We start from the raw sequence: 13048 nt of genomic DNA on the forward strand, positions 1-13048 counted from the left end.
AATACGTTCTTCTTTCCATAATAATTGACGGATCAAAGGGATCCATGAGATTGAACAACTCTGGTGGTTGATCTGTTGGCTTTAATGAACTTGTTTCTGGTATATTTGAAAACATGAAGATGTGGCTAATTAGCTTTTGCTTTGACTTCAAATTTGCTGGGGAAAATCTTTTTGAGAATTCTTCCGGTCGAGATAGAAAATCTGCGAGAATATTATCCTTTCCTTTCAGGTGCTTGACTTGAAACTTGTATGGAGAGAACCATTGAGCCCATCTGAGAAGCTGAGGATTGAGAATAATTTTTGCATTTATCTGAATCATCTTTGGGAAGGCCTTCATAACCATCTTTAATAGAAATTCTGTATGAATAAGGAATAAATTAAATTTCTTGATTCCATTCTTTACTGCAAGAATTTCCTTGAGAGTGGAGTGATAATGTTGCTCGACATCTTTGAAATTTCCACTGGCGTATCCACATATTTTCCTCTAGCCATCTTTTTATTCAAATAAAACAACACTCGAATATTCATTGCAAGCATCAGTTTGCAGTATCTTCTTTCCATCTGAAGGGATGTAGAGGGACTTGATATTTTTAGATATCTCCTTTATTTTTCTGACTGCTTCATCTTGTTTCTCTCCCCATGGCGAAGCATTTTTCTTGAGCCTTTCTATGAGTGGTGAAATGTATGTAGAGATATTTGGGATGAAATCTCTTCCAAAATTTATTACACCCAAGAAATGTTGGATCTGCTTTGTTGTGAGGTTGGTATCCGGTAATTTGAGTAATTCCTGACATATATTTGGTCCTGGACTGTATTCCCCTTGGGCAAAATGCATTCCGAGAAAATAAATCTCCTTTTGAGCAAGAATCATCTTTTTTGCTGAGAGCATGATTCCATACTATGTTACTAATGCCTCAAATTGATGAAGCAAGTTGACATGTTCTTCCAATGTATCACTAAATAACAGGATGTCGTCAATGTAAACTAAGGAGGTATGGAGGATGGGTTGGAAGATTTTTATCATGGCTTTTTCGAACAAGGAGGGTGCAGTTTTTAACCCGAAGGGCATGACTTTCCATTGGAAATGATGATCGGGGATGCAAATTCCTGTTTTGGGTCTTTCTTCTGGGTGGATTCCCAATTGCCAAAATCCAAATTTTAAATCAAACTTGGAAAAATATTTGGCCTTGGCTAAGTGGGAGAAAAGGGTGAGTTTATTTGGGATAGGAAACTTATTATCTTGGAGGAAATGGTTAAGTGACTGGTAGTTGACGACTAACCTGAGTTTTCCTCTTATCTGTTAAGCTCTTTTGTTGATATAAAATGCTTCGCATGTCCATTGTGAATCTGATGGCTTTATCAGATCAAATTCTAAAAGTTCTTCACATTCTTTCTTTGCAAGGTGAAGATGGTCTGGATTCATCCCTGAATGGCTGGCTTTTGTTGGATTGATATTTTTATTCTTCTTGAAAGGGAGCTTGATAAAAAACTCTTCGTTTTTCCATAACGGGTGTTTCCCTTTCTTCATGAAATAGATTCAGCACTTGAATGTTCAATGAGATTTTGCTCAATCTCTTTGATTTGTTCGTCGTTGGTGATCTAGAATAGACTTGGAATCTCAGAATAAGTTCTGAACTTATTTTAAAAGTTATCCCATTAGCCTTGATATGGAGTTGATCCCTTAGTTGTCTGTAAATGTCGAACCCAATAATAAGATCCTTTCCTGGTACATCAGATCCTAGCAGCTTGGTTCTGTACTTCAATCATGGAAAGAACTCAATTGTGACCGGGTGTTTTGTAACAACAGTTGTGGTCAAGATTGCATTTGATGCAGTGTTGAAATCCTTAAAATGCGGCACCCATTGATCTTTAGGGAGAACAACAGGATTTATGAGTGAAGAAGTAGCTCCGGTGTCGATGAAAGCAATAACTCGAGTTGGTTTATCCCATTTGGATGAATAGACTTTGAGTTCTACTTGAGGAACGACTGCGAGAGCGTTGATCTCCTCTCGAGCTTCGATCACTGGTTCTGAAATTTGGTATTGATCATTGCTTTGATCTTCATAGATATCAGGAGAGAATAAAGTTTCTTCATTGGGTTCATCATCCACATAGAATATGGATTCATGGTCCTCTTTTCCAAGATGTATGCCTGTGTAATCTTCAATCACTTCATGGAGTTTGACAGATCTTCTTAATTGGGGACAATTTTTTGCGAAATGTCCAATCTTGTGGCAAATAAAGCATCTGTTCTTCTTGTGAAAATTTCCTGGCCTTCTGCGTCTAAAATATTTTGTGCGTCCCTTGGACCTTGATTTCCCTTCTGGAATTCTTGGACATCTGAACCTCCTGAATTCTCTCCTTCGCCTGGATGTGTGGCAGGAACATCCTAATCCGATGATTAGATCAGATTTGCAGCATGCTTTGTCAAGCGCTGCATTGTGCTGGATAATTTGCTTTAGGGATGAGCGCTTTGTAAAAATGTCATCCAATGCGAAGAAAATAGCTTGTCTGATGTAACCAATATGTGGGACTGTTATGGACTGAAACTTTTCTTCAATGATGGTCATGGTTCGGCTTGCCAACAACTTTAGAAGGGAAGAGACAAAGTCTTGCTTCAGATTGATGTCTCCGCCGATTTCAAAGTATATTTTTGCCATTTTTTTAAAATGCCTGTCAATGTCATTTCTGTCGAATGACACACACTTCATCTCGAAGAGTTGTCTTCAAATTTTCTCCTGTCTTTGGCCAGTATCTCCGCAACAAACTTCCTGTAGGATCCTGATGTTAAAGGCAAAATCTTGGGAAGTAAGAAGAGTATTTTTGTCTTGAATTGCTAGTGAGTTCCACCAATCTCTAAGGATTCTTGAGAACCGTGAAGTGAGTACTGACAGGATGATATACTTTTCTCGTTCCACCAAATATTTGGTCATCATCCAAGTATAGAAGTCTTGGATCCTTTGAGGCCATTTTGAAACCTTGTCGTTATCTAAGTTGAAAGTGTGGAAGCCAGTTCCAACTGGTTTTGACGCCATGGGCTCATATCTTCTTTCTGGGATTGGCTCATCTGTCATGCCTTCTTGTTCCTCATCTATTTCAGATACTTCTAGGTCTCTTGGCTGGTTTACAAATATTGGGGGATTGTCGTCTTTGGAAGAGTTTGTTGTGGAGACTCCAATAAAGCAAGCGAAAATGAAGTGTGTGTCATTTGAAATCGGCCAAACCATGACTGAAATGTGTGTCATTCTATAGAAATGTGTGTCATTCGACAGAAATGTGTTTCGAGAGAAAGAAAGCAAGCGAAAATGAAGTGTGTGTCATTCGACAGAAATGACATTGATAGGCATTTTAAAAAAATGGCGAAAATATAATTTGAAATTGGCAGATACATCAATCTGAATCAAGCCTTTGTCTCTTCCCTTCCAAAGTTGTTGGCAAGCCGAACCATGACCATCTTTGAAGAAAAGTTTCAGTCTATAACAATCCCACAAATTGGTTACATCAGACAAGCTATTTTCGTCGCATTGGATGACATTTGTACAAAGCGCTCAGCCCTAAAGCAAATTATCCAGCACAATCTAGCACTTGACAAAGCATGCTGTAAATCTGACCTAATCACCGGATCAGCATGTTCCTGCCACACATCCAGGCGAAGGAGAGAATTCAGGAGGTTCAGATGGCCAAGAATTCCTGATGGGAAATCAAGGTCCAAGAGACGCACAAAATATTTTAGACGCAGAAGGCCAGGAAATTTTCACAAGAAAAACAGATGTTTTATTTGTTATAAGATTGGACATTTCGCAAAAAATTGTCCACAATCAAGAAGATCTGTAAAACTCATTGAAGAGATTGAATATTACACTGGCATACATCTCGGAAAGGAAGAGGACTTTAAATCTATATTCTCTGTGGATGATGAACCCAATGAAGAAACTTTATTCTCTCTTGATATCTATGAAGATCAAGGCAATGATCAATACCAAATTTCAGAACCAGTGATCGAAGCCCGAGAGGAGATCAACGCTTTCGCAGTCGTTCCTCAAGTAGAACTCCAAGTCTATTCATCCAAATGGGATAAACTTACTCGAGTTATTGCTTTCATCGACACCGGAGCTGCTTCCTCACTCATAAATCCTGTTGTTCTCCCTGAAGATCAATGGGTGCCGCATTTTAAGGATTTCAACACTGCATCAAACATAATCTTGACCACAACTATTGTTACAAAGCACCTGGTCACAACTGAGTTCTTTCCAAGATTGAAATATAGAACCAAGCTGCTAGGATTTGATGTACCAGGAAAGGATCTTATTATTGGATTCCACATTTACAGACAGCTTAGGGATCAACTCCAGATCAAGGTTAGCGAGATAGCTTTTAAAAAGCAGTTCAGACCTTATTCTGAGATTCCAAGGTTATTCCAGATCACCAATGACGAACAAATCAAAGAGATTGAGCAAAATCTCATTGAACATTCATGTGCTGAATCCCACAAGGATTTCATGAAGAAAGGGAAACACCCGTTATGAAAAAACGATGAGTTTTTTATCAATCTCCCTTTCAAGAAAAATGAAAATATCAATCCAACAAACTCCAGCTATTCAGGGATGAATCCAGACCATCTTCAGCTTGCAAAGAAAGAATGTGAAGAACTTTTGAAATTTGATCTGATAGAGCCATCAGATTCGCAATGGGCATGCGAAGTATTTTATGTCAACAAAAGAGCTGAACAGACAAGAGGAAAACTCAGGTTAGTCATTACCAGCCACTTAACCATTTCCTCCAAGATGATAAGTTTCCTATCCCAAATAAACTCACCCTTTTCACCCACTTAGCCAAGGCCAAATATTTTTCCAAGTTTGATTTAAAATCTGGATTTTGGTAATTGGGAATCCACTCTGAAGAAAGACCTAAAATGGAATTTTCCATCCCCGATAATCATTTCCAATGGAAAGTCATGCCCTTCGGGTAAAAAACTGCACCCTCCTTATTCAAAAAAGCCATGATAAAAATCTTCCAACATATCCCCCATACCTCCTTAGTTTACATTGATACATCCTATTATTAGTGATACATTGGAAGAACATATCAACTTGCTTCATCAATTTGAGGCATTAGTAACACAATATGGAATCATGCTCTCAGCAAAAAGATGGTTTTTGCTCAAAAGAAAATTGATTTTCTCGAAATGCATTTTTCCTAAGGGTAATACAGTCCAGGACCACATATATGTCAGGAATTACTCAAATTCCCGGATACCAACCCCACAACAAATCAGATCCAACAGTTCTTAGGTGTAATAAATTATGTAAGAGATTTCATCCCAAATATCTCTACATACATTTCACCGCTCACAGAAATGCTCAAAAAATGCTCCATCATGGGGAGAGGAAAAAGATGAAGCAGTCAGAAAAATAAAGGAGATATCTATAAATGTCAAGTCCCTCTACATCCCTTCAGATTGAAAGAAGATACTGCAAACTGATGCTAGCAATGAATATTGTAGTGCTATTCTGTTTGAAGAAATAGATTGCCAGAGGAAAATATGTGGATACGCCAGTGGAAAATTCAAAGATGCCGAGCAACATTATCACTCCACTTTCAAGGAAATTCTTGCAGTAAACAATGGAATCAAGAAATTTAATTTCTTCCTTATTCATACAAAATTTCTAATAGAGATGGATATGAAGACCTTCCCAAAGATGATTCAGATAAATGCAAAAATTATTCCCAATCCTCAGCTTCTCAGATGGGCTCAATGGTTCTCTCCATACAAGTTTCAAATCAAGCACCTGAAAGGAAAGAATAATATTCTCGCAGATTTCTCTCTCGACTGGAAGAATTCTCAAAAGGATTTTCCCCAACGAATTTGAAGTCAAAGCAATAGTTAATTAGCCACATCTTCATGTTTTCAAATATACTAGGAACAAGTTCATTAAAGCCAACAAATCATCCACCGGAGTTGTTCAATCTCATGGATGCCTTTGATCCGTCAATTATTACGGAAAGAAGAACGTATTATGAGCTCCAAGTTTTCCGGCAATATGGAGGATTCATTCTCAAGCCATATAGGGTCAATCCAGAATATCCATTCTGCCATATATTCTTAGCTCAAGCCAAGGATTTTCCACAAGAACTATTATGGTTTTTCTGGTACCTATGCCATCAGTATTATATTTTCATGGAATTCAAATGCAACGTATTCAAGGATTTTGATAACATTGCACCAGCTCTTAAAGTATTTTTACTATGGTTCAAGCCTAGAAGATATTGGATGAAATGTTTCAGCGGTTCCTATGCAGCAAAGATATTCATGTTCCATAGTCCCGTGAAGATCATTAATGGAAAAGTTCAAGCGCAAGCAGAGGCATCATTCTGGTGGAAATTTCCCGTGTCCATTTTATCAATGGATTAAGAATATAACGAGGCACAAAGAATCCTTTTCCAGCAAAATAGGTGCATCCTGAGAGAGATATGGCTGTAAGATTGGGCAAGCTGGAATTATACCAACACTCATCCTCACTGGGAAAGAGTCCGGGAAGCTGTAAAAGAGTATCAAACCCCATACAAAGTCATCCGAGAAACGATCACTCACGAAATTTCCAGATTAAAGTTGCGGATTACATCTTTCAATCCAAAGGAGAAAGAACACAGCGAAGAAGGACAGTCAAGTTCCAGGCATTACTACACAAGGTCTTTGAAAATATGCCTAGAAGACAACCCTAGAATCAATGAAGAATAATTATCTAAATCCCTACTAATCCCACCATAATCCTACATTACCCACAAAAAAACTTTTCAAAATCATCTACCCATGCCAAGACAAATTTCCACATCTTTCCATACTATCCGGACCCCACTTCCACTTGTTTTCACATGCTTCCACATGATTCGTCACATGCAACACAATACTTTCACATGGCGTCACATGCTCCCTCATACTTTCACATGCTACACCATGTATCTTTCACCCCTTTCACATGTTTTCAGGTGTTTTTTAGTTGTTTTGCCTAAAGTCCTTCACATGCCAAGAGGGACCCGCTTGTAGATAAGTTTGCCATATAAGATAGGTTTATTTTAGCATGAAAGTTTGTCCTGTAATAACCTCCTAGTCCTACATAAAGGAGGCCTTGTAGTAGTTGTAGGATAATTTTGTAACCTTTGTAAATCTTTTGTGATATATTACAGATTAGTGCTTTCTAAATTTTCCTCTTGTTCTTTCTTTCGAATGGATGGAAAGGACTGTCCATGTATGAAAATAGAGTAAGAATACTCTTTGAAATTTAGCTTATTGTAGTACGAAAGTTTTCTGAGTTATAAACAACTATCGTTGGTTATAGTACAAAAATTTTCTAAGTTGTGTAGCTTGGGAAACCATCCCTTTATGGCTATTCATCCAAATGGGATAAACCAACTCGAGTTATTGCTTTCATCGACACCGGAGCTGCTTCTTCACTCATAAATCCTGTTGTTCTCCCTAAGATAAATGGGTGCCGTATTTTAAGGATTTCAACACTGCATCAAATGCAATCTTGACTACAACTGTTGTTACAAAGCACCCGATCACAATTGAGTTCTTTCTAGGATTGAAGTACAAAACCAAGATGCTAGGGTCTGATGTACCAGGAAAGGATCTTATTGTTGGATTCGACATTTACAGACAACTTAGGGATCAACTCCAGATCAAGGATAACATGATAGCTTTTTAAAAGTAGTTCAGACCTTATTCTGAGATTCCAAGGCTATTCCAGATCACCAACGACGAACAAATCAAAGAGATTGAGCAAAATCTCATTGAACATTCATGTGATGAATCCCACAAGGATTTCATGAAGAAAGGGAAACACCCGTTATGTAATAACAAAGAGCTTTTTATCAAGCTCCCTTTCAAGAAGAATGAAAATATCAATTCAAAAAAAGTCAACCATTCAGGGATGAATCCAGACCATCTTCAGCTTGCAAAGAAAGAATGTGAAGAATGTGAAGAACTTTTGGAATTTGATCTAGTATAGCCATCAGATTCACAATGGGCATAAGAAGCATTTTATATCAACAAAAGAGCTGAACAGACAAGAGGAAAACTTAGGTTAGTCATCAACTACCAGCCACTTAACCATTTCCTCCAAGATGATAAGTTTCCTATCCCAAATAAACTCACCCTTTTCTCCCACTTAGCCAAGGCCAAATATTTTTCCAAGTTTGATTTAAAATCTGGATTTTGGTAATTGGGAATCCACCCTGAAGAAAGACACAAAATGGTATTTGGCATCCCCGATCATCATTTCCAATGGAAAGTCATACCCTTCGGGTTAAAAACTGCACCCTCCTTATTCCAAAAAGCCATGATAAAAATCTTCTAACCCATCTTCCATACCTCCTTAATTTACATTGATGACATCCTGTTATTTAGTGATACATTGGAAGAACATGTCAACTTGTTTCATTAATTTGAGGCATTAGTAACACAGTATGGAATCATGCTCTCAGCAAAAAAGATGGTTCTTGCTCAAAAGTAGATTGATTTTCTCGGAATGCATTTTGCCCAAGGGGAATACAGTCCAAGACCACATATATGTTAGGAATTACTCAAATTCCTGGATACCAACCTCACAACAAAGCAAATCCAATAGTTCTTGTGTGTAATAAATTATGTAAGAGATTTCATCCCAAATTTCTCTACATACATTTCACCGCTCACAGAAATGCTCAAGAAAAATGCTCCATCATGGGGAGAGAAACAAGATGAAACAGTCAGAAAAATAAAGGAGATATCTAAAAATGTCAAGTCCCTCTACATCTCTTTAGATGGAAAGAAGATACTGCAAACTGATGCTAGTAATGAATATTGGAGTGTTGTTCTATTTGAAGAAAAAGATGGCTAGAGGAAAATATGTGGATATGCCAATAGAAAGTTCAAAGATGCCGAGCAACATTATCACTCCACTTTCAAGAAAATTCTTGCAGTAAACAATGGAATCAAGAAATTTAATTTCTACCTTATTCATACAGAATTTCTAATAGAGATGGATATGAAGGCCTTCCCAAAGATGATTCAGATAAATGCAAAAATTATTCCCAATCCTCAACTTCTCATATGGGCTCAATGGTTCTCTCCATACAAGTTTCAAGTCAAGCACCTGAAAGGAAAGGATAATATTTTTGCAGATTTTCTATCTCGACCGGAAGAATTCTCAAAAAGATTTTCCCCAGCAAATTTGAAGTCAAAGCAAAAGATAATTAGCCACATCTTCATGTTTTCAAATATACCAGGAACAAGTTCATTAAAGCCAACAAATCATCCACTGGAGTTGTTCAATCTCATGGATCCCTTTGATCCGTCAATTATTATGGAAAGAAGAACGTATTATGAGCTCCAAGTTTTCCGGCAATATGGAGGATCCATTCTCAAGCCATATATGGTCAATCCAGAATATCCGTTCTGCCATATATTCTTAGCTCAAGCCAAGGATTTTCCACAAGAACTATTATGGTTTTCATGGTACCTATGTCATCAGTTTAATATTTTCAGCGACTCCTATGCAGCAAAGATATTCATGTTCCATAGGCCAGTGAAGATCATTAATGGAAAAGTCCAGGCGCAAGAAGAAGCATCATTCTGGTGGAAATTTCCCGTGTCCATTTTATCAATGGAGGAATAATATAGCGAGGCACAAAGAATCGTTTTCCAGCAAATAGGTGCATCCCGAGAGAGATATGGCCAAAAGATTGGGCAAGCTGGAATTATACCAACACTCATCCTCAATGGGAAAGAGTCCGGGAAGCTGCAAAAGAATATCAAGCCCCATACGAAGTCATCCGAGAAAAGATCACTCACGATATTTCCAGATTAAAGTTGCGAAGGAGAAAGAACACAGCAGAGAAGGACCGTCAAGTTCCAGGCATTGCTACACAAGGTCTTTAAAAAGATGCCTAGAAGACAAACCTAGAATCAATGAAGGATAATTATCTAAATCCTTGCTAATCCCACCATAATCCTACATTACCTACCAAAGACCCCTCAAAAATATCCTACCCATGCCAAGACAAATTCTCACAGCTTTCCATACTTCCGGGCCCCCCTTCCACTTGTTTTCACATGTTTCCACATGCCTCCACATGTTGTCTAATGCAACACAATACTTTCACATGGCGTCACATTCTCTCTCATACTTTCACATACTACACCATGTATATTTCACCCCTTTCACATGTTTTCAAGTGTTTTTTAGTTGTTTTGCCTAAAGTCCTTCACATGCTAAGAGGGACTCGCTTGTAGATAAGTTTTTCATGTAAGATATGTTTATTTTATCATGACCGTTTGTCTTGTAATAACCTCCTATTCCTATATAAAGGAGGCCTTGTGGTAGTTGTAGGATCATCTTGTAACCTTTGTAAATCTTTTATGATATATTACAGATTAGTGCTTTCTAAATTTCCCTCTTGTTCTTTCTTTCGAATGGATGGAAAGGACTGTCCATGTATGAAAATAGAGTAAGAATACTCTTTGAAATTTAACTTATTGTAGTACGAAAGTTTTCTGAGTTATAAACAACTATCGTTGGTTATAGTACAAAAATTTTCTAAGTTGTGTAGCTTGGGAAACCATCCCTTTATGGCTATTCATCCAAATGGGATAAACCAACTCGAGTTATTGCTTTCATCGACACCGGAGCTGCTTCTTCACTCATAAATCCTGTTGTTCTCCCTAAGATAAATGGGTGCCGTATTTTAAGGATTTCAACACTGCATCAAATGCAATCTTGACCACAACTGTTGTTACAAAGCACCCGATCACAATTGAGTTCTTTCTAGGATTGAAGTACAGAACCAAGATGCTAGGGTCTGATGTACCAGGAAAGGATCTTATTGTTGGATTCGACATTTACAGACAACTTAGGGATCAACTCCAGATCAAGGATAACATGATAGCTTTTTAAAATTAGTTCAGACCTTATTCTGAGATTCCAAGGCTATTCCAGATCACCAACGACGAACAAATCAAAGAGATTGAGCAAAATCTCATTGAACATTCATGTGATGAATCCCACAAGGATTTCATGAAGAAAGGGAAACACCCGTTATGTAATAACAAAGAGATTTTTATCAAGCTCCCTTTCAAGAAGAATGAAAATATCAATTCAAAAAAAGTCAACCATTCAGGGATGAATCCAAACCATCTTCAGCTTGCAAAGAAAGAATGTGAAGAATGTGAAGAACTTTTGGAATTTGATCTAGTATAGCCATCAGATTCACAATGGGCATAAGAAGCATTTTATGTCAACAAAAGAGCTGAACAGACAAGAGGAAAACTTAGGTTAGTCATCAACTACCAGCCACTTAACCATTTCCTCCAAGATGATAAGTTTCCTATCCCAAATAAACTCACCCTTTTCTCCCACTTAGCCAAGGCCAAATATTTTTCCAAGTTTGATTTAAAATCTGGATTTTGGTAATTAGGAATCCACCCTGAAGAAAGACACAAAATGGTATTTGGCATCCCCGATCATCATTTCCAATGGAAAGTCATGCCCTTCGGGTTAAAAACTGCACCCTCCTTATTCCAAAAAGCCATGATAAAAATCTTCTAACCCATCTTCCATATCTCCTTAATTTACATTGATGACATCCTGTTATTTAGTGATACATTGGAAGAACATGTCAACTTGCTTCATTAATTTGAGGCATTAGTAACACAATATGGAATCATGCTCTCAGCAAAAAAGATGGTTCTTGCTCAAAAGTAGATTGATTTTCTCGGAATGCATTTTACCCAAGGGGAATACAGTCCAAGACCACATATATGTTAGGAATTACTCAAATTCCCGGATACCAACCTCACAACAAAGCAAATCCAATAGTTCTTGTGTGTAATAAATTATGTAAGAGATTTCATCCCAAATTTCTCTACATACATTTCACCGCTCACAGAAATGCTCAAGAAAAATGCTCCATCATGGGGAGAGAAACAAGATGAAACAGTCAAAAAAATAAAGGAGATATCTAAAAATGTCAAGTCCCTCTACATCTCTTTAGATGGAAAAAAGATACTGCAAACTGATGCTAGTAATGAATATTGGAGTGTTGTTCTATTTGAAGAAAAAGATGGCTAGAGGAAAATATGTGGATATGCCAATAGAAAGTTCAAAGATGCCGAGCAACATTATCACTCCACTTTCAAGAAAATTCTTGCAGTAAACAATGGAATCAAGAAATTTAATTTCTACCTTATTCATACAGAATTTCTAATAGAGATGGATATGAAGGCCTTCCCAAAGATGATTCAGATAAATGCAAAAATTATTCCCAATCCTCAACTTCTCATATGGGCTCAATGGTTCTCTCCATACAAGTTTCAAGTCAAGCACCTGAAAGGAAAGGATAATATTTTTGCAGATTTTCTATCTCGACCGGAAGAATTCTCAAAAAGATTTTCCCCAGCAAATTTGAAGTCAAAGCAAAAGATAATTAGCCACATCTTCATGTTTTCAAATATACCAGGAACAAGTTCATTAAAGCCAACAAATCATCCACTGGAGTTGTTCAATCTCATGGATCCCTTTGAACCGTCAATTATTATGGAAAGAAGAACGTATTATGAGCTCCAAGTTTTCCGGCAATATGGAGGATCCATTCTCAAGCCATATATGGTCAATCCAGAATATCCGTTCTGCCTTATATTCTTAGCTCAAGCCAAGGATTTTCCACAAGAACTTTTATGGTTTTTATGGTACCTATGTCATCAGTTTAATATTTTCAGCGACTCCTATGCAGCAAAGATATTCATGTTCCATAGGCCAGTGAAGATCATTAATGGAAAAGTCCAGGCGCAAGAAGAAGCATCATTCTGGTGGAAATTTCCCGTGTCCATTTTATCAATGGAGGAATAATATAGCGAGGCACAAAGAATCGTTTTCCAGCAAATAGGTGCATCCCGAGAGAGATATGGCCAAAAGATTGGGCAAGCTGGAATTATACCAACACTCATCCTCAATGGGAAAGAGTCCGGGAAGCTGCAAAAGAATATCAAGCCCCATACGAAGTCATCCGAGAA

General features: G+C 37.6%; 1 protein-coding gene across 1 annotated transcript; it reads right to left on the reverse strand.

Moving 5' to 3' along the window:
* Positions 1-496: 496 nt before the first annotated feature.
* LOC142166009 (putative mitochondrial protein AtMg00860) lies at positions 497-871 on the reverse strand. Its single transcript, XM_075224409.1, has one exon. The coding sequence runs from the start codon at positions 869-871 to the stop codon at positions 497-499; it is 375 nt and encodes a 124-aa protein (XP_075080510.1).
* Positions 872-13048: the final 12177 nt, after the last annotated feature.

The sequence above is a fragment of the Nicotiana tabacum genome, chromosome 11, assembly GCF_000715075.1.
Source record: "Nicotiana tabacum cultivar K326 chromosome 11, ASM71507v2, whole genome shotgun sequence".
Taxonomy (NCBI): Eukaryota; Viridiplantae; Streptophyta; class Magnoliopsida; order Solanales; family Solanaceae; genus Nicotiana; species Nicotiana tabacum.